The 20,730-nt window shown below is 38.6% G+C and overlaps 1 protein-coding gene across 1 annotated transcript; it reads right to left on the bottom strand.

Annotated features, from left to right (window-relative positions):
* Positions 1-2,686: 2,686 nt before the first annotated feature.
* Positions 2,687-20,099, bottom strand: IMMT (inner membrane mitochondrial protein). The gene is given in 11 exon segments (XM_042473614.1): positions 2,687-3,659; positions 4,521-4,650; positions 6,349-6,480; positions 7,006-7,229; positions 9,609-9,623; positions 10,688-10,817; positions 14,243-14,379; positions 15,373-15,478; positions 16,648-16,784; positions 17,378-17,485; positions 20,012-20,099. Coding segments are annotated over 11 exon segments (1,815 nt in total). The 3' UTR covers positions 2,687-3,051.
* Between the last annotated feature and the right edge of the window lie 631 nt (positions 20,100-20,730).

Raw genomic sequence — 20,730 nt, 5'->3', positions numbered from 1 at the left:
TGGGCAGCTTCAGATTATGTGCATAGAGGGGAAAAGATTTTCATAAGAGTGTGCTCTTTGTTCTTGTTCCAGGGGAAGTGTGCCATCTTCTCAGAGTACTTGCTGGCCCATAGAGCATCCTGATGTCTCCGGGGAGCCACAAGCTATGAGGAATTTCAACTTCCATTAGCTAATGGTGTATTAGCTTTCTTTACATTTATTATTCATGTTCTGCATCTATAACTCAAATCAAATTAAATCAATAAGTCAGTAAATTGTTCACTTGTTACACAAATAGTGAACATGTGATGGGGATTTTTTACAGACATGTAGAAATCCTTCTGGGATAAATTGGTCCATTGGAGTGGTGATGGTAAGCTACTCCTAATGAAATTTTGTATTGAATTACTAGTTTTAGAATCTATATATTTCCAGATAGACTGATTATACTAGAAGATGAGACTCCCAGGTGGACAAGCTACTGGGGTAGAGCACAGGATAACTACAAGTAGCACTGTGGCTAATGAGGCAAATGGGCTCAAGCCTAAAGGACGTTCACTTGTTGACGGGCTCAGAGGTGAAAGGAAAGTCCAAAGCTGCACAACACATATTATAGGAATATGGAACGTGAGAAGCATGTACATAGTAAAACAAGAAGTGGAACTTATGAACATTGCAATACCATCTTGGCTTCTAGGAGGCCAAAGTGAGCAAGTCAAAGAGGACAGGAATGGGACATCCAAACAACCAAAGAGGCACCTGTATACATGGACATCACCTGATGGCTAATATAGTAATCAAATAGACTAAATAACTGGAAGCAGAAAATGCAGAAGCTCCTTTCTGTCTGCAAAAACAAGACTAGGAGCAGATTGTGGTACAAACCATGTACACTACCTGCTAATTTCAAAAATGAGACTAAAATGGGAAGAACACTGAACCAACCATTCTGCCCAAATGCAACCTGAAGAACATTCCTGGAGAATTTAACGATAAAGTAAAAATAGATTTACATTATTAAATCTAATTGGCCAGAAGAATGCTGGACTGAAGCCAGCGAAGAATGCAAAAAGACTACCGGTATCTGCAGCCAAAAAAAAAAAAAGATGCTCAACAGATATAACTCTTCAAGAAATTAAGGACAGACAAAAAGCAAAAACAAAAAATGACAGAAAGTCAGAACCCTGAATGCAAATGTTAAGCGACTTATGTGCAGAGACAAAGAGAACTGCTTTAATAATCAATGGAGAGAAAAGAACAAGAACAAGAGACCTTCCACAAGATCCAAGAAATCAAATGAAAATTTGTTAAATCAAGAGCGATGATGCTATACAATCAGAAGAGGAACACATTACATGACCAAGCAAAAATTAAAAGACTGTTTCAACAATACTCTGAAGAACTGTATAAAAGAGATGAAAGGATTACAGATTAATTCAGGAAAGAACTATTTGAAGATGAACCTACAATTTTCCAAAGTGAAGTGGAAGCTGGATTCAGATTAGTTGGGAGAAATAAATCACCAGAAACAGATGGCATATAAATAGAGCTGCTTCAAGCAACAGAAACAGAATTGACTCTATTTCTAACTAAAATCTGTTAACAAATATGGTAAACTATAAAGAATGGTCCAAACGTTGGTAACACTCAGTATGCATTCCAGTTCCAAAAAAAGGGGACACTGGTGATTGCAGTACCCACAGGACCATTGCACTAATCTCCCATGCAAGCAAAGTAATGCTCAAAATTCTACAATAATTGTTTTTATATATATGGAGTGAGAAACATCAGGTGTCCAAACCTGGGTCAGGAAAGGAAGAGTCACTTGGGATTATATTGCACATATATGTTGGATAATGAGCCTGTGCTTTATAGAATATAGCAAAGCCTTTGGTTGAAGATCATGAAAAACTATGAATTGCTCTTAAAGAAATGGTTATGCCAGAACATTTGATGATCCTGATGTTGTAACGTGTATTCCAGAGAGAATATAGAGAAACAGAATGGTTTCCAGTTGGCAAGGCGGCATAGAAATAAATGCAATGGCGTATAGCCTCCTGGATGGGGAGTGCAGAGCTGGCCTTGCTCCCCTAAACAGTTAGGACTAAGAAATTTGAAGGATTGCCTCTCTCACATGAATATGTGGGGCCCTATTCTATGATCCGCCATCTATACATCTCTTTTAAGTAAAGAGTATGACCCAACAAGTTTCTCCAAAACTGTTTTTCAACTCTCCCTCACAATCAACTCCCTCATTCCTAAGAATGAGCAATGACCAATACAATACACCAGGGCTTTGATCCTTCCAAAAATTAAATAAGCTATTCCTCTTGCTTTGAGGTTTCAAGCCTTAACTGCCCACACATGTTCATTCTTTCCCAAAGAGGCATGTATTTGTTCTCAAAAGGAAATCTGTGACTTCAGAAACTGAGCTCTGCATCAGAATATACACTACTGTTTGGGAATTGTGGAGCTCACATAACACTATTTTGTCATCCACTTGCCACAACATCCATGCAAATACACCACTTTGGGACAGTATTTTTTCCGCAATATCTACCAAGCCATCATGAACATGGCTTCACATCTTCAAATAATATATCCTACCTTACCAGAATTACCAACTGTAGAAAGTAGTTTAATACTACTGATGGCTGCCTTTATTCATAAGTCTTTTTTGCTATATTAAGTCTTAAGAAGAAAAAAACGCTTTTTGAAACATTTTATTTAATTGTCAAATTAGTGCCAAATTAGTAATAGAGGTTATAAACATTATTTTGGTTGGCTCACAAACCTGATCAGTAATACCCGGAAACTTAAATTTTGCTGTAAGTTGTGCCAAAAAAACCCGCCAAAAATCCAGACATGATAAATGGCTGAAGATAAAAGGGATACAAATGCAACAGGTATAGGTGATAAGTGTACTAGGAGACACAATACCACGTGCTCAATGACACCAAGACTCTTGTGTGGCTTGGAAATATTTCAGGCCTGGCCTCATTTTTCCTCCCAAAAAACTATCTTGCATTTCATTTGACTAGTTCTGAAGTAGTCTTGCATGCCTCACCTGTATCAGTCCACCTGAGTTGTCCCCAACCCCACAGCACTGGCATAGGCAGTGAGGATATCCACCACTTGTTTTGTTTCTAAGGTCATCCGAGCTTCATTCAGCCAGTCCTGTGACACTCTCCTGGATTCTCCTTTCAGCTGATTTACAAATTTAGCTGCCAATTCTAGATCACCATGCTCAATGCAATAGGATGCATAAGAAAGCAACTTATATGTGTCCAGGTCTTCAGGCCCAAGCTCAGAAGGTGGCTTCAGCTGCTGAGGGTGAATCAAGAGAAGGGACTGGAGGTAAGACAAGAAGTACTGATACAAGCTATTTCTTGTTTCATCTATCAATGCCACTCTCTTAGCCAACTTTTGGACAGTGTGGAATCGTGCTCTCAGGGCCTCTTCTGTATACACCCCACGACTGAGTGATTCTTGGGGAAGTGCAGCTGTTAAGGCTTGAGTGAAGGTGTTGTCAGAACAGCTGGCTTGGATGGCTTCTACTGCACCCTCCAGGGGCTCAGTAGGGCTGTCTCCAGAAGCAGTTTTCATGCTTTGCTTTAAAGCTTCAACTGAAAGCCACAACTGATGGGCCTTCCTGGCTTCTTCCTCAGCAACTGAGTGGCCTATTAACACAAAAAACCCATGCTGTTAAAATAGTAGAAAAGTGATAAATAAAGCACTTTAAAAGAGCACACACACATTTAATTATTATTTTTAGACTGATCAAACCATTTCATATATGCTATCTTAGGAAGGACAAAATATCTAACATAGCTTGTTATCTTTAATGGCATATTCATGATATATTATGACAAAAATAACATGTGCAGGGTTCATCTATATTTTCTGTGGCAATGGGTTTAAACTAAGATTCAGAGTAGCCATGTACAACTCATAAGCAACAAGTCTCAGCTGGCAAGTTATTGGCTCCGATCTCCCTGTGTTAAAACCATTGTTGCATCTCAACCACTCATTGTAATATTGGAAATACTAATTATTTAGACATGATGGTTTGAATGCATAGATTGTATTCAAGCCAATAACAAACCAGATTTATAGCCTGTGAGCAGTACATATGTACAAGATGAGTATCCCTTAACCAAAATGCTTGGGACAAGCAATGTTTCGGCTTTTGAATTTTTTCAGATTTTAGAATATTAACGTATAATGAAATATCTTGAAGACAGAGGACCCAAATCTAAACAAGGAATTAATTTATGTTTCATATTCACCATACCATAAACATATAGCCTGGAGGTAATTTTATACAGTATTTTTAATAATTGTGTACATGAAACAAAGTTTGTGTACACTGAACCATCAAAGATCACCTCTGCATTTCACCGCAAGATCACATCATGCGGTGTGCATTTGCATGCAGAGAACTAGATTGCTGGATCTCAATCAGAAGTGGTTCAGAAAATGTAGCTGGCCAATCAATATGATTGAATGCAATATACTTCTGCCATGCTTCTCATACTCACTTTCAACTGCCTGCTCAATTCCCCTTAGCCTGGCATAGGCTGTGTTGATGTCCAGAGTGAAATTGTCCAGTTGTTCTTGAGAAAGTCGCTTATATTGCATTTCTTGTTCACTGAGTTGTTCTGACAAGTTCTGAAACACAAAATTGGATCCAGGATTTTATTTGGTGTTATTTGCCTTCATGTCAACTCCAACTTACGGTAACCCTTCATAGGGTTTTCTTAGCAAGATTTATTCAGATTTTTTTGGCCAGCATTCTTCCTCCAAAACTCCCAATTAACATATAAAGACCTAATGCTGCAGCTGAAGGGATGGTAGCAGCAGACTTTCTTATCTCTCCCAGAATTCTGGTAACATGTGTGTGGAAATACCTCCAAAGAGCTTAACATAAGATAATTTCCCAAAAGTGACATTTCTAAAAATGTCAGATTTATCAGTACCTGTTTGAAAGGGTATTAAACAATACTTTAATCAGGTAATAATTTATTCTCTATGCATATTTTAAAGCAATTATGAAAGAATCTGCCCTGCTGGAGAAGGGGTGGTTCTGGTATCTCTCTACTACAGCAAATAACATTTTGCCAGCCTTCACAGTCGAAACCAACTGGTTAGTCGCAAATAACATAAACCTACTAAATTCACTTGTTCAATGACAAGGCAACACATAGGTAAATTCTACTGATTCAATGAATTTGTGTAGGTGGGACTATCACTATCCATACTCTAGATGTCCAATTTAGTACACCCGGCATTGTAGACTAGCACTCATCTTAATGTGTTCTCATTGTGTGGTTGCTGAAATCAAACTGGCAGAACTCAGATTCAGTAATGCTTAAAGAAGACTCATTAAAAATTATGTAAGATAAAATCAGGATCCAATTCAATGCAAAAAAATTTTTTAATCAAAATGGAATCCTAAGCATACCTTGAGATTTTTTGTTTATAACCATGATTCAAGCTGAGCTTTAAAGAAAGCAACTCATTTGAGATTATTCAGTGAGAGAGAATGGCAATTAATTGCAATAAAACTCTAATAAAAATGCTTCCAAGTCTAGAGAAGTATTAGAGCATGCAGAATCAAGCATATTTGACCCCACAGCAGGAAACACCAAGAGAAGTAATTCTCTTTGCTTTTTACGCTAGCACATCTTTTCCAATGCTGCATAAAGATGTATACAGTGCCTCCTTAAGCAACCATTTTGTTTGGCAGTGCAACAGCTACTGGATGACACCAAGGTACAGCTCCAACTCAAATGGCCACTGATTGGCTGCAAGAGTGTGCTAGGTAAGTGCTGCTGTGCTGGGATTGGGGTGACTGCCTCTGTTTAAACAGGAACTCTGGTAGAAAATATAACATATGATACAAGTAAAATGAAGCAAAGCATATCCTCCTTTTACGGTGGAGCTTTCTATACTTCAATGAATTCCCACAGAACAAATTTCTACTCCCTATGAACAGGATTGACCTATTGACAAGTTGGAGTACACCTCTTCTTCTTCACTGTATCATGGTATGTAAACAAAAACAAAAACATAAAACATTTTTTAATCTCAATAAGTTACATTAACTGGGGGGATACTCCCATGGCAAAATCAGTGGGATACATTTTGTCTCAATTTTTGTTTGTTTGTTTACAGGGGAAAATAATGAACATGGCATCTGACTTCTGGAAACACTGTCAACCAGCACAGCTGTAAACTTAATGCCTTTAAGTCTAGCATTGTGTGGATTTTGTAACAAAATATGGCCCTAGCGTGCTAAAATATGCCCTCCTAGTACATAAGCATTAATGAGAATGAGTTCTTCAAAACAACTGTGCAAATTCTCACCTGTTCAAATTGTAGCTTGAGTTCCTGCTCTTGGACCTTGAGAACATCTCTTAGGTGATCAGCATGTGCAGCAGCTTGTCGGCGGAGCTGAGTTCTCATTTCACTCTCCATAACTGCCTGGGCTTCTTCAACCTGTCATAATGTAGTAGTAGTTGTAACTAAAGTGCATCTATTCTACACAAACAAGCTTCTATCCACTGGATCTGGTATGGGTGACAGCAAATTTAAGTGACAGATAAGACTTACTTCTAAAAGCTTTCCCATTAGATAGCAAACACTGATCAATCCATCATATTAGCTAGCAAGGTGTCCCTGACATTTTGGAGCCTGAAGCAAATTTGGAATTTTGAGCTGCACTCAGCTATTAGGCAACCAGCAACATAATGACTGTGCAAAACCTGATATATTAGGCCCAACTTTTTAAAATCGCCGTTACTTGTGTCCACAGGAGATTCCTAGACAACACAATCTGAAAATGCCTGTTCTAAGCTGTGAGATAACAAGATCAGCATTCAAAGTTCTACTGGTTTCTGGCACATTGTTAAGAACACCTAACAATGAACAAAGTTGTGTATTCTTGCACACGCATTACTAAAAGACATTGTGCACATGCACACAGACAACGAATTGCCAGGCTACTGCAAGTATAATAGTTACCTTCTTCTCCTGTTCAATCTCGATGTCATTCTTATGATGCTCTAGTGCCTTTGCCACTGCTAATTCAAAAGCTTTTTTGTCTTCCAGTTTCTGTTTTTCCAGGGCTGCCTCTATGTGTTGTTTTTCACGGACTCTCAGATCCACCAGCTCCTTATTCAGTTGGTCTATACGTCGATGAGCATGAGCAATGAGAGAGTTCAAGTCATCTGTTGTCAGCTTGCCAGCTGAAAAGAGCAGGTTGTTAAATCCAGAATAGTACAAAATACATAAGATCTTCATAGTCTGTTTATTTACATGAGCAAACCCAATACAGGTTGAGTACTCCTTATCCAGAATTCCAAATCCTCCAAAATCCAAAAGTGTCCACTTGGGTGGCTGAGATAGTGATACCTTTGCTTTCTGATGGTTCGACTTACACAAATTTTGTTTCATGCACACAATTATTAAAATACTGTGTATAAAATTACCGTAAGGATATGTGTATAAGGTGCATATGAAACATAAATTAATTTCATATTTAGAGTTAAAAGTCTCATACCCAAGGTGTCTCATTATGTATATGCAAAAATTCCAAAATCCAAAACACTTCTGGTCCCAAGCATTTTGGAAAAAGGAGATTCAACCTGTATCTTAAAGTGTATCACGTTTCTTTGGTCAATTATACCTGCATATTCCACTGCATTGAGAACACAGGGACACCTCAGTTAACAAAGTCTCTGACAAAGAAGTTTATTCTTGCAAAGTCTTTTTATACTTAACTGGTAGTTTTCATCCTCTATCTAGCTGTATGTTTTTAGCATAGGCACACAGAAGAGGCAAAGGAGGAATGAAGAAACACAGACTTTCAGTGTCAGGTTCCACTAACATGTCTGCAGTAAACAATGCAATATGCAAAACTTGAGCTGGGAAAGAAACCTGGTTGAGCCTGTCTACAACAGGCAAAGTAGCTAATGGCTACTTCCAAAATTCCTCACTAAGTATGCATGAACAGCAAAGCACAAAAGGGGAAACATATGCTACACCAGCTATTCCCTGGATATTGAAAAGCATACATTTATAAATGTGGCTACCAAAATGGAAATAATAAGAAAAGCAGGGGCTAGTAAAAGAAAATAAAAATCCCTGGATGCATTTGGAGGAAGCCTTGAAGTGATCTCTAGAAAGTTTTAAATGTTTTTATTTATACAAGGCTTACTTGACCTAGTTATTTTCATTTCACATGTTCATATTATTAGTTTTAATAAAGCTTCCTAAAACATGTTAAGCTGTTCTTTTTTGTGGTATAGGAACCTATCTTTATTCTTTCCATGTTATTTTTGCCTCTGGTACCAAATTTTCTCTTAAAGAAGCAATGCCCAGGAACATATCTACTTAATTAACTGAGGTATACCTGTGCATCAGAATTATTAAGTAATATTATTCATACAGCTTCTAGATTTCACCTATGAAGCACTTTACCTCTAATTACAAATAAATGAGATTTAACTTTGAGAACCAGAAACCAATAGAGGTGTACAAATTATTTGAACACAGCCTACTACTATATTTTACACCATGTTTTGAACAGTCAGTAAACATTTATTGAGGCAGTCACCATCCAATTTTTAAATGAAAACAGCATATTTGGAGATATAGGAATGGCACATTTATCTCACAATCTCAGAATTTGACAAGGTCATATTTAATGAAATCCTCCATTGGCCAATACCAGCTTAAATGTAAACAGAAAATTATTTTTTTGTTTAAAAGGTTTAAACTGGTATCTCTTCTACTACAATATTCTTTTTGCAAAGAAAGAAATATCCAGGAATCAAGGAGAGGTAAGAGGGGATTCGTCTGAAACAACAATGGTTTTGAAGTTCAGTCTCACAATTCATAACTGGGTATTTTCAGCCTAGTGATGAGAAAACCAAGGGGTGACATGATCACACTCTTTAAATACCTCAAGGACTGTCAAAAAGAGGAAGGTGCAAGATTTTTTGTTCCTGCTGCCAAGGGCATGACCAGGTCTAATGGTTTCAAGTTCAAGATTCTATTGAATATGAGAAGGAATTTATTGACAGTAACAACAGTTCATCAACAGAACAAATTGCCTAGAGAGATGGAAGGGCCTCCTTCTCTGAACACCTTCAAAAAAGACTGGTGATTCCCAAACTCTGGTCCTCCAGCGGTTTGGGACTTCAGCTCCCAGAAACCTTAGCTATCTTGGCCAGTAGTCTGGGATTCTGGGAGCCGAAGGCCAGAAAATCACTGTTCTAGCTGGAGATTCTGGGTTGAGCAGGGAGTCCATGGGACCATTCCAACTCTATGATTTTAATTCAATTATTCAGCAAAACAATCATCTTCACAAAGCACACAAAAATGCCGAATGGCATTCAGAGCACCTCATCACATATGTATGCTCACAACTATGTGATTAGTACAACAAATCATATCCCGTTTAGGAACACACAAAACCAAAAACCATGATTACTTTTCAGAAGTAAAGTTTAACAAAGGAAATTGAAACAGAAGTTGAGATACAAGCACTAGCCATTATTTCTGTGAAAAGAAAGTGCACAAGCCATACACAGTGTTTATGGAAAAGCAAGACAAGAACTCACCTAGATCAGCTATCTCTGCAAGAGAAATGAAGGTTTGGGAAAGTTAGACAGTGTCCGCAGAAGCAAATCAAGCATGTTAAAAGCATATAAAGCTGCAAGAGCACAGATAAAAGCAGACACCTTGCATATTAATAAAGAGGATATGTTCAAGTGCAAGATGAAATGGCCACAGGTCTGAGAGAAATGCAAGCACCTGACTCTCAAAAAGGCTCTTTCTGTTTGCAGCACTCTCTACCCCTATTTGTGATGGTTTTTTTTAAAAAAATTGCAATAAACAATGGAAATAAAAAGTAAATGCCAATGTGTTTATGCTATTAATTCCCTTGCAAGAAAAAAGGTATCAAAAAGGGCACAATTTAGTGTCTCCATTTTAGAATAGTGTGAATGCTAATAGATATCCCTCGAGAATGAAGTATTCAATCCTTAATTTGATTTATACATCTTATTTCCATACCATCTTTCTAAGAAGTACATACAAATAATGCACAAAGCCATAAACAAATAAGAACTTCTTCAAGTTTATCTGCAAGCTACTGTTCAGCAGCTATGTGCATGATTTATTCAGTTGTTCATTAAGAAAACTATTAATAAAAACTATTAATAAAAACCTAAAAGCTAAGTAAAACAAATAAGGCATCTTACAGACACAATGTAATATAATTCAGTCAAACAAAAGAGTATGAACAATGACTGAACAATAAAAACTTGCAAAGAGTCTAGAAATAAAATTAATTAACTAAAAAAAACCCACACATAGTCATGTCAACCTGTATCAACATATAAAGGAATCTTGTAGCATCTTGGATATTGGGAGAAACAAGTTTATAGCATAAGCTTTCAGAGATTCAGTTTACATCATCAGATGCAACAAAAGCCAGATGTTAAAATAAAAAGATTATTATCAGGTAACAGATTTGGGGTGGGGGGGCAATGTGGATCTCATCAAGGGAGATTTACAAAATTCTTGTGCAATTTTGCAATCCTAGGTATGTAACTGTGCTACATTAGGTGTATGGTATCTTGGATAATGTTTGTTGTAATCACAGCTAAATGTTAGGTCAGATAAGAAGGTTACTTACTGAGCCCCTTCCAACCAGTTTCAACTTCTGGAGTAACACTATCCAATTCTTTCTGAAATTCTTCTCTTGCTTTAGCTACCAGCTCATGGTATTGAGTTACTATTTTAGCTTCTGACTGGGCAGCTTGCACCTACAAAAAGTAAAGAGAAAGGATTAGTCTCAAAGCAGGTGTTACCTCCTACACTTATAGTATACAGCACTGATTTCAGGCACCATAAAAACATCCTGGTGTAAAACAGTGTGAAATCTCCATACATTCACCAAGTGTAATTTGTTGTTGCAAATTTATACACCTGAGCAATAAAGTTAGAATTGTCCACTCCGTTGTATTCCTCATCACCATGTATGGATGTGAGAGCTGGACAGTGAAGAAAGCTGATGAAAAGAAAATCAACTCATTTGGGATGTGGTGCTGGAGAATAATGCTGAGAATACCGTGGACAGCCAAAAAGATGAACAAATGAAGTCCTTGAACAGGTCAAGCCTCAACTCTCCCCGGAAGCCAAGAGGCTGTTGTATTCTGGCCACATCATGAGAAGGCACGAATCACTGGAAAAGATAATAATGCTAGAAAAGGTAGAAAGCAGCAGAAATCGAGGAAGACTGCAACACTGATGGTCAGACTCAATCAGGAAGGTCACAAGACCTAAGCAGAGCAGTGAAGGATAGGGGGCTTGGAGATGTCTCATACACAGGGTCACCATGAATCAAGATTGGCTTTTGGACAGCTAATAACAGAAATTTAATGTCTTGCGAACCCAGACACTTTGACTCATGATATATCCAAAGTACATCCTCAGATTTCTTGTTTCTAGTGAGAGTAGAGACTTCATTTTCTCTAAACACCAATTCATTTTCCTTTTTATCAATCCATAGTATCTGTAGAGTTCTTCAGCATATTTCAAATGAATTGTTTTTCTCCCTGTCAGCTTTCTTTACCGTCCAGCTTCCACAACCATACAAAGAAATCAAAAATACTATGGCCTGTCATTAGCCACTATTTATTAAGAAAAAGAACTATCTTCAACATCATGTATCCAACAGGAATTAGTGTGGAAATTCAATCATAGAAGCCCGCCAGTTTCTAATATAGTCAAAGCAGAGATCAGAAGTTGAAAATGCATTTTATAGAAGTAATTAATCTGAGTGAGTTCAGATCAGAACAGAAACAGAACATTTGATATTATTCAACCTGAAAGAACTAAATTAGGACAGCTGTCTTAGCGCTCTATTTGGATTGCATACAGAATCAAACACTGTAAATAGAGTAGTGCTAAGATACATTTCAACAGAAACATATACAAGGGCAGATAACAGCAAAATATTTTATCCCTGTCTCACAGGTAACAAGACCATTACTTCACTGCAGGAGCCTCCAACCATGGGAAAACCATGGTTTTCTAGGAATATTGTTGACACCATTACAAATTGTTTGTTAGAGGTGTGACTAATCACAACTGCAAAATACACATGTCCCAGAATGGCAAGGCTAACACACTAATAATCTGCCCAAGAATGTGAGTAACTGCACTTGTCCTTTTTCTAACATATACAGAGAGGAACACCCTCTACACATGTTCTAAGATGGGTACTTGCCTGACCTGATCTCTTCTGATTACTGGTAGATCAGCATCTCCACAAATTTGCTCTGATGACTTGATCTTTAAAGATCTGATTTCTTAAATGGTTGTCATCTGGGCTTGGGTGAAGAAATATTACCAACCAGATTTGCTCCTCTCATTCCCATACCTTTTTGTGGGCAAGGGCCCTAACAGCACTTTTACATGATGTTCTCCACAAGGAAACACCTCGAAACTTTAAACAAACGGGATCAGTTTCTGTAGCATCACCTTTGATACCCAAGCAGACTTTTTAAGTTCAATAGCCATTGTAAAGGGCAAACAGCCATTAAGCTGGTATGATCAAGACTATGCATCTTATGAGTTCTTGGATCCTATGCTGAATCTTATGCTCAGAGCCTTGAAAAGCGGCATCATACCACCTCCATGAAAATGGCCATCACTTCATGTGCTGATTTTATTCATCTTTTACAGGGTGGGCAGAGGGCCAACTTCCTACTTCTAGGACTCTCTTTGGGATGCATGTATTACCCAAAATGCCATTGAACAACAAAAAAGGAAGTGGTCAGAACTTTTCTGTTTTGAAAAATAGCGATTTGTGTTGGTAAATGAGCAGGCAGTCTTGCAATCTATTTAAAAGTGAACTGCCACTTTTGGAGGCTTTAAAGAGAAGCAAATTACTATTTGTAGACGGAAAAGGGGCAACCTGGGGAGTTTGAATGATACAGAGCTACAAAAACTTCCATGGAAGTCAAGTGCAGCTGCGGCATCACACTTTACACGTTTTACCCACCCATCATCTACAAGTCCCTCCCTCCATCCACCATCCAGAGGGAGAGAAGGACATGCCAGCTCCATCAGGCCTTGCCTGAAAAGAAGAAAGCCCTCTCTTCATCCACCATCCAGAGGGAAAGAAAAGCAGGCCAGCTCCATCAGGCCTAATCAGAGTAAAAAGAAAGGCCCTCCCTCCAGTCCATCTGTCATGGTCCAGATCTTTCTCCCTTCCCCACTGCCATCCCTCCTCCTTTTGTGTCTTGTCTTTTTAGCTTGTAAGCCTGACTGAACTCATAGAATAATGTCTAATTAAAACATTTGTCAGTCACTCTGATCGCCTTTGGCTTGAGGCGGAGCGTTGTTATGTATGTCTGTATGATAAATATATTATTCTTATTATTATTATTATTATTATTATTATTATTCTTCTTCTTATTAACTGTAGTTTATAAGACCATAACACCCACCTTGCACGTATGCTAGCTAACTAAATCACCCAGTTCTGGGACTGTGAAAGAGGTCACCTTACCTTGACTTATTTCTGTGAACAAGTAATCAGAGCAACCTGCCCTGTTACCTGGCAGCTGCAGGGCTGTCTCTTAAACTCTACTTTATTCTGAAGATTTGTCTGCCCAGGGTCAAATGGCTACACAGGACAGTCATTCTAAGAATAGCAGTTACGAATCAGTAACCCATTTTCTTCCATCTATTCTAATAACCAGTAATTCAGGACTTACCAGTCACTTCATGACCTAGGTTTGCCGTATCTGATGCCGGATGCTTTATTGAAAAGAAGAAAGAAGCGATGGGGCAATCTTACATACGTGAAAACCCAGTGACATGAAAGCGACAGCGTACGCGGTCTGGAAAAGCAAAGAACATAGGACACATGTACGATGAACACCAAAGCCAGAGCCAAAACGTCCGAAACAGCACCGGGGGTATGTGCAAAAAAAGGAACGGATTTTTCATCCACGGAGTGAAATGAGTGCATGCTTCTTCCTCACTTTCATATGCAGGCGGGTGTTCCCGTTATCTGTGGACACAAGTGGGGGGGCAACAATATTTAAAAAGTAGCAGAGCAAGTGAAACCGTTACTAGACGCTAATACGCCACAAAAGGGAATCATATTCACTGCAATCTTTATAATGTGAAATAGTAAACAGGAACAATGTTAAGTCATGATGCTTACTAAGTTTACCTTTTTGGACTACCGTTTGTCCAGGGTCATAACTCATATAGGAGGACGTTCTCTTCTTGCCGCCAAGATGTGTGGTTTGGCTCCAGGAATTCTGCGACGTCTTGGCTCGATCAACCACTTTCATTTTTTTTAATTTTCTTAAACAAAACCAGAAGCCCTCCATTATCTACACCAATATTCATTATTTATTCATACATAAACAAGGACACGGAGATGCCAACCTCATCAGTATGATTAACCATAAGATGAAGAAATTCCTTACTGAAAAAGTGTTATGAAGACTATGATACCCCTTATGTACTTGCATTTACATAGAATATAGATAAAGAGATGTCAAAATGTGTAAAAGTAGTCTGTTGTCGAACACACGGCAGCTTGGAGTGGTCTCTGGCTGCTCTGCTCAGTTTGGCCCCTGATCAGGCATTCGGACACCACCGTCCCAAGCACCCTTCTATTGACACAGAGCAATTTTTGCCACTCCTTCCAGCGGCTTACCCGGACAGACGCCTTCTTTGCGGCAGGCTCCAGGCCACTCTGGGGGTATGCTTTCATCTGCACCCCAGAGCAGCCATTAGCTGCTCTTTTCCCCGTCTGTTTTGGGTTCATTTATCTTATGATCATTCTAAAAAGAAACTGGAAAGACAAACATCGTTCTCTTCTACACATGGGCAGAGTAACGTAACAAAATTTGTTTGTCATAATAATCTGCAAATAAAAACTGAGACCCTGTCTTCGGTCTCATCTTAGGCGACTATGTTAAAACTAAGAACATGTAGCCTTTTCTGTCAGCGGGCTTCTAGTGCCATCACAACTACCGTTCCGAATTCCCTAGAACTGAGCCAGGGTAGTTAAAGGAGGTCTCAAATTGATATTTTCTGGCAGGTGTGTTGGCCTTTGTCATTAACTTCTATTAGGGAAAAGAAACATAGCCCGGGGAAAACAAGGATGTTGATATGGGAACGTAAACCGAAATAAGTCCCCAACCTTCTGATCCCAAGCACTGAAAATCAAATTTAAATTTCTATAGAATTTCATCCACATGCCTCCACACAGGGGTTGCTTTTCATACATTTTGACAGAATCTACTGTAAGTTTCTACCTAGATTTAAAGTGACGTTAAAATTACTTACTTGGGCTTTTAACAAGGACATCAGTCGCTTCATCCACAGCTTTCCTACGATCCTTCAGTTGCTCCTCCAATGTTCGCCCGGGTTGGCCTTTCTGTCACTTTGGAACCTAAAATTATGTCCACTCATTCTAGATTTTACAGGTTAAAGGTCATAAATAAATTACAAAATAGAGATGGAAAGGATAATTTACCAAAAAAAACCGTGTTAGATTGCAGCCTCTCTACTCTACAAATTCTACATATTCAGAACACAGAACATATAGAAGATCTCGCATCGAGATCATGAACATGAAAACTCATCGAATATGATTCATTCTTGCTTGTTTACATATACTTACTTTTAAAAACATTTCTCTACAAAATAAAAGATTTAGGTTTGTTCCATAGATCTCTCCACAACTATTCCGACAATTGTATTTATCTTTCCATAGTTCCTTCCAACCATACTAGTAATCATGAAACTGAACCTTAGCTGTATTCTTGAAAATAAAGCAGGACATAGGTACGGCCATTCTTTTAATCTTTCACTGTAAATTGTAAATGCTTTGTCTTCAGGGAGTTAGAGAATATTTGAACCTCTCTTTTCTCTCTACAGCGTTATTTCCCATTTCCTAACCCTATTTATTTCCTACTAAATATTCTTACCCTTCCAACCCGAATGTAAACATGAAGCGCAAACCACACAGGCTGACAAAGGCCGGATAGAAAAAACTTATAGGGAAGGAAAGGAGTCCAAAGGTAACAACTGAAAAGAATGTTTGCCCCCTCTGCTTTAGTTGGGGTCAGCGGCAACAATGAACCCCATCTGGTGCATTGCTCAGTCTGATCCTCCCAAGAAGGTCTTCCTAACAGCCATGCTACCAGTCCTATTAAGGGGACTGAAGGACAAGGCAAATGAGATCATAGCCCAATACCAGAACTTCTTTAAGGCAAGCATGGCTATGTGTGGGTACAATGAAAGAGCAAAGTAAAGCTGGGCATGTCAACAAATTGATCATACCATACTCTGAAACCTTAATGACTTATTCTGTTCATTTTACAGCTACTACAAAGAAATGTTTTTACATTTAGATTATGTCGAAATTCTTTCCACATCTTATAACTCTATGTACCCTATTTGCCTATTAAGCAAAGCAGATTCTAATTTAACTATTTTTAATTCCACAATTTACCACTTTAATTGAGCACTTTAAAAAACAACAACAGAGTAACACATAGAATAGAAATAAATTTAATGCAATTTACAAAAATACAAAGAACACAAAGTAAAACATACCTCAGAATTATCCATAGCCTCTTTTAGTTTTTGAGCATGAAGATTAACAGCTTGTACAGCTGCCTCTTGGAGTGTGATTGCTTGTAAAGTGACACGTGCAGTATTACTCAGAGCGCTTTCCAAGGTTGCTGCAAGTGCTAGGGAGAAAGAAAGGAGGGGGAAAAGATGGACTTTCCAGCACTTTCTGCTTCCTTTTCTGCCCTCAAAATGCCTACTAGATTATATACTGCAGAAGCTGGTCCCACAGCAATTACCATTTAAAATGGAAATTCTGAAACCTTGTAACTTTCTAAATAATCTTAGGAATATACAACAGATTTTAAACTGCTCAGCAAGAGGGAGGTTCCCAGTATTCTCTGTGTGTGTGTGTGTCCCCCCCCCACACAAATCTGAACTGCCAAAAAACTGTTGGGGTGTAGTTGGGTGGGGGGGGAACAGTTTATAAGAAAAATATTTTATCTTCAGTGCAAAATAGGATTATTTGGAAACTTGCTCAGGTTATATTCTACTCAGTCATGAATTGTGGGTTGTTATTTGTTTGTTTGTTTTGGGGGGACACACATGAATATAGGTTTGGTTTTTTTGTTTGTTTTTATGATGTGAACAGAGTTTTAGGCTTACAATGAGAAAATCCTAGGGGGAGAATACCATCCCACCATTTAGCTATTTAACTACTACTGCTAAACAAGGTGTAACATGGAGTGCCCAATCATAGTGTTTGTTCGCATACCTGAGATTCTCTCTTGTTCCTCTTTATCTTGCTTTGCAAGACGAGCTGCAACTTCCTCAGGAGGCCTCTCTTTTACAACAGTAGGATCTCTATGGCTGTGTTCTTTACCTAAGTACCGAAGATTTTTTAAATTGAATTTCAATAAGTTCATCTATTTTATTGATTTAAAAAAAAACTGTCAAAGTACAACCAAGATTAACAGAAGTTGATTCATGACACAGCTATTTCTTTATTAAATTATGAAAGTACAGTCTATACACTGTAACTGATTTTATCATACAGGCTCACTCAGTCTCATTTTGTATCGAAAACAAATTATCTAGCAAGAGCTTCACAATTATACAAGAATGCTTTCAGCTACAGTCAAAATGAATAATCAAAAATCCAACTGATGTTAACATTATAACATGGAGAACAGAAATCCACTTTCTGCTTAACTCATGACCAGGGTATGAAACCTGTAAATAAGTCAAGGGCAAAATTTAGGGGCTGTAACAAAGGATCTAAAGGATGAAATAAACGAAAACAATGCCAAAGAACTTGCAAAATTCCTCAGGCACAACTGTTTGTGTTCATACTAAAATAACGTATCTGAGAGACTTTCATGCCCGTTGTCCTAGACCAAAAGAGAGGCTTGCCAGCAGCCAAACTTGAGTGGTAGTCAGCATATCTGAGGGTTAAGGTTCCTTCCTCCTAAGACGGTATTTAGGGTGAGGATCCTTGTATGCGAAAATGAAAACGTTTTATTTTGTTCGCACATGACAAACGCAATCTCCACTGCTGCTTGTGAGGAAGAGGGAAGGGGAACCGGTTGTTTTGATCTTAAACAACCCTAAATAAGTTTGCTGAGACGAAAGTGATGTATTTAAGAAATAAGACGCGATTTTGGTTTAGTTGTTTTTAACTGAATGTAAAGAAGTATGGTTTTCAAATAATTGTGCCTTCAGGCAGGAGGAAATAATAAATGCTGTCTGTTGCTATATTTTGACCAGTGGATCTGATGACATAGCTATGTTGAACAGTTTTGTAAGCTGTTTGCCTGATAGTTGGCACAAAATACTCAAAATACAGAAGGTATAACAAAATCTCTGAGAAAATCCAAATACAGTTGCTGGTTAAACTTTACATGGGTCATAGTACTTGACATTTGAGGTCCGTTTTTATACTTTGCCTATAACAAAAACATGCAAATAACTGGAAAAAATCACACCATGTCTTACAATCAATCACTACTTTTTACATGTACCAACTTGAGCGGGTTTCATTTGTGCTCAAATACAACCATTTTAAGTGATACTGGCCTCAGCTATGCCAGCTGGTTTGTCTTAAGCAAGCATAGTTAAGCAATTCAGGACAAGAAGCTCCTTTGCAGCGCAAATTAGCATGTCATTTTTAATGTAGAAGTTGGAAATTTAGTTTGCATTCTCCGTCACTTTAGTTAGACAGGAGCCAGCCTTTCCCTTCAACTACAGTGACATGGAATATTCTTGAGCATTTATGCTCTCTCTGAAGATTACTGCTTCAACAGTCGTGGGATTTCTTCTTCGCGTTAAAAGAGTGAGATTCATCTCTCTTACCCAAACGTTCCATAGATGGTTTACTTATTTATTAAATATGATTAAGCCTTTTTTTTTTTTGAACCCACAACTCGTGTGTTGTTTTTTGAGTTAGCCTTATTTTGGAAAGCTTAAAAATAGTCTACCCACACTTCCTCTGTACTGCTAGTGAAAGCTGACTCTGACAGCTGACTTTCATCTCCATATTTTTTTTTCCTTTAAAAAGGTAACCACAAACTAAATGCACCCCACAAATGCCAACATTTGTTAACACAAATCAGAACACGGAACTGGCTTTTGCAGCCTCACAAATTATTCATTTACATATGTGTATAATTAAAGTTTTTATTATTTTGCATAGGTGTTCTTCTAGGCCTGGTTACAGACTGCCAAAAAAACTGCTTGGGGTTCTTTGGAGGTAGGCTGTTTAAATGATGCAGCATCCTAAAATCCGAAGCTGCACCAAGCTGCACTCCAGTGCTTAGGAATGGTGTGCTTGCGCAACCCGGACTCTAGACCCATGCACATTTAAATAGCACCTCCAAAGAGACCCGAACAGCTTTATTTTGGCAGCTGAACAGGCCCTAGCGGTCAGCAGGAGGAATACTGAAACGCACACAGTCGGCCCCTGGCCACAAATCCAAGAGAAAACTTGATTGGGCCATTATATAGGACACATTCTCTTGCCAGTATTGTAGATGAGTGTCCAGATTTTGGGATCCCGGGGGTCCTGGAACCAAACAAAGATATCAAGGGCACGCTGTACAAAATTTACTAGACTGCAAACACTTTAAGCATATACTCAAGCCTAAGAGCCTAAACTGCCTTCTTTAAGAAGCTGAATTCTGGCACATAATTTCCACTAGTGAGGAATTTGCAGTTATCTAGTGGTGCTCAGGAGCTCATAAGTGGGGCCATGCATTCACAATGACTAGGAGAGAATTTAAAACAGACTGCCTCCAGTGCACTCGAGTTTTCTTCCTGTCTTACTCCATCACTCCTACTGTGTTTGGATTTCTCTATGTTTCATCAACACGTCAGATTAAAGAGATGCTCACCACGGTTCTTGTTGCACTACCTTTGCCCAAACTTTTTTCAATGCTACTGTCCCAACTCAGGCGGAAACAGAATTCTTCCAGACTTAATGCTGTCAAGTATGTGCTCATCCCTCTCCCTGTTTTTTTCCTTTTGGCTGGCCCTCCTGTGTCCAGAGACTTCAGCTTGAAACGCAGGAGCTGAGCCAAAGCACTTGGGATCCATCGACCTGATTGACTATGAATGCCCAGGAGAAAATAGTTCCATGTCTGCAACAGTCCTTTCAATGGAAAACCGTCTCAGAGTTAAAGGAAATGCAAAACAGCAGCCCGTCGTATTTGAGAAAAGAAGCATGAGTATAGTTTCATTCACTGTCTGTGCTGCTCTATTTGCATCCTGATTCAATACGCCCTTCTTAACTGCCTTTTCTGCATTCTTAAACCTAAGTTTAGGGTTTCTAGGAAAGATGGGCACTTGGAGTGCGGAAGTACTTTGCCCATTTTTCATACACAAAAATGCCTTCTCCCCTTTAGAAATTGCTCTGGTTTTGAAGAAAACTGCTCTGCTGCTGTTCAATTGTGTAAAATGGACAAGTTGCCAGGGGGCTTCTGGAGGTGCTAGTGCCAATAGTATTCTTTTGCTGTCTCAGGGACTCCGCTGTCAAACCAAAGTCCCATCTCTGCACAACTTCCTTGTACTATAGGGACTTGTAAGGAAAGTACAAGCGGCATACTGAAGGACTCAATGAATTATCTTCTGAAG

The sequence above is a fragment of the Sceloporus undulatus genome, chromosome 6 (genome assembly GCF_019175285.1).
Source record: "Sceloporus undulatus isolate JIND9_A2432 ecotype Alabama chromosome 6, SceUnd_v1.1, whole genome shotgun sequence".
NCBI classification, from domain to species: Eukaryota; Metazoa; Chordata; class Lepidosauria; order Squamata; family Phrynosomatidae; genus Sceloporus; species Sceloporus undulatus.
This window is presented reverse-complemented; position numbering and strand designations above follow the sequence as displayed.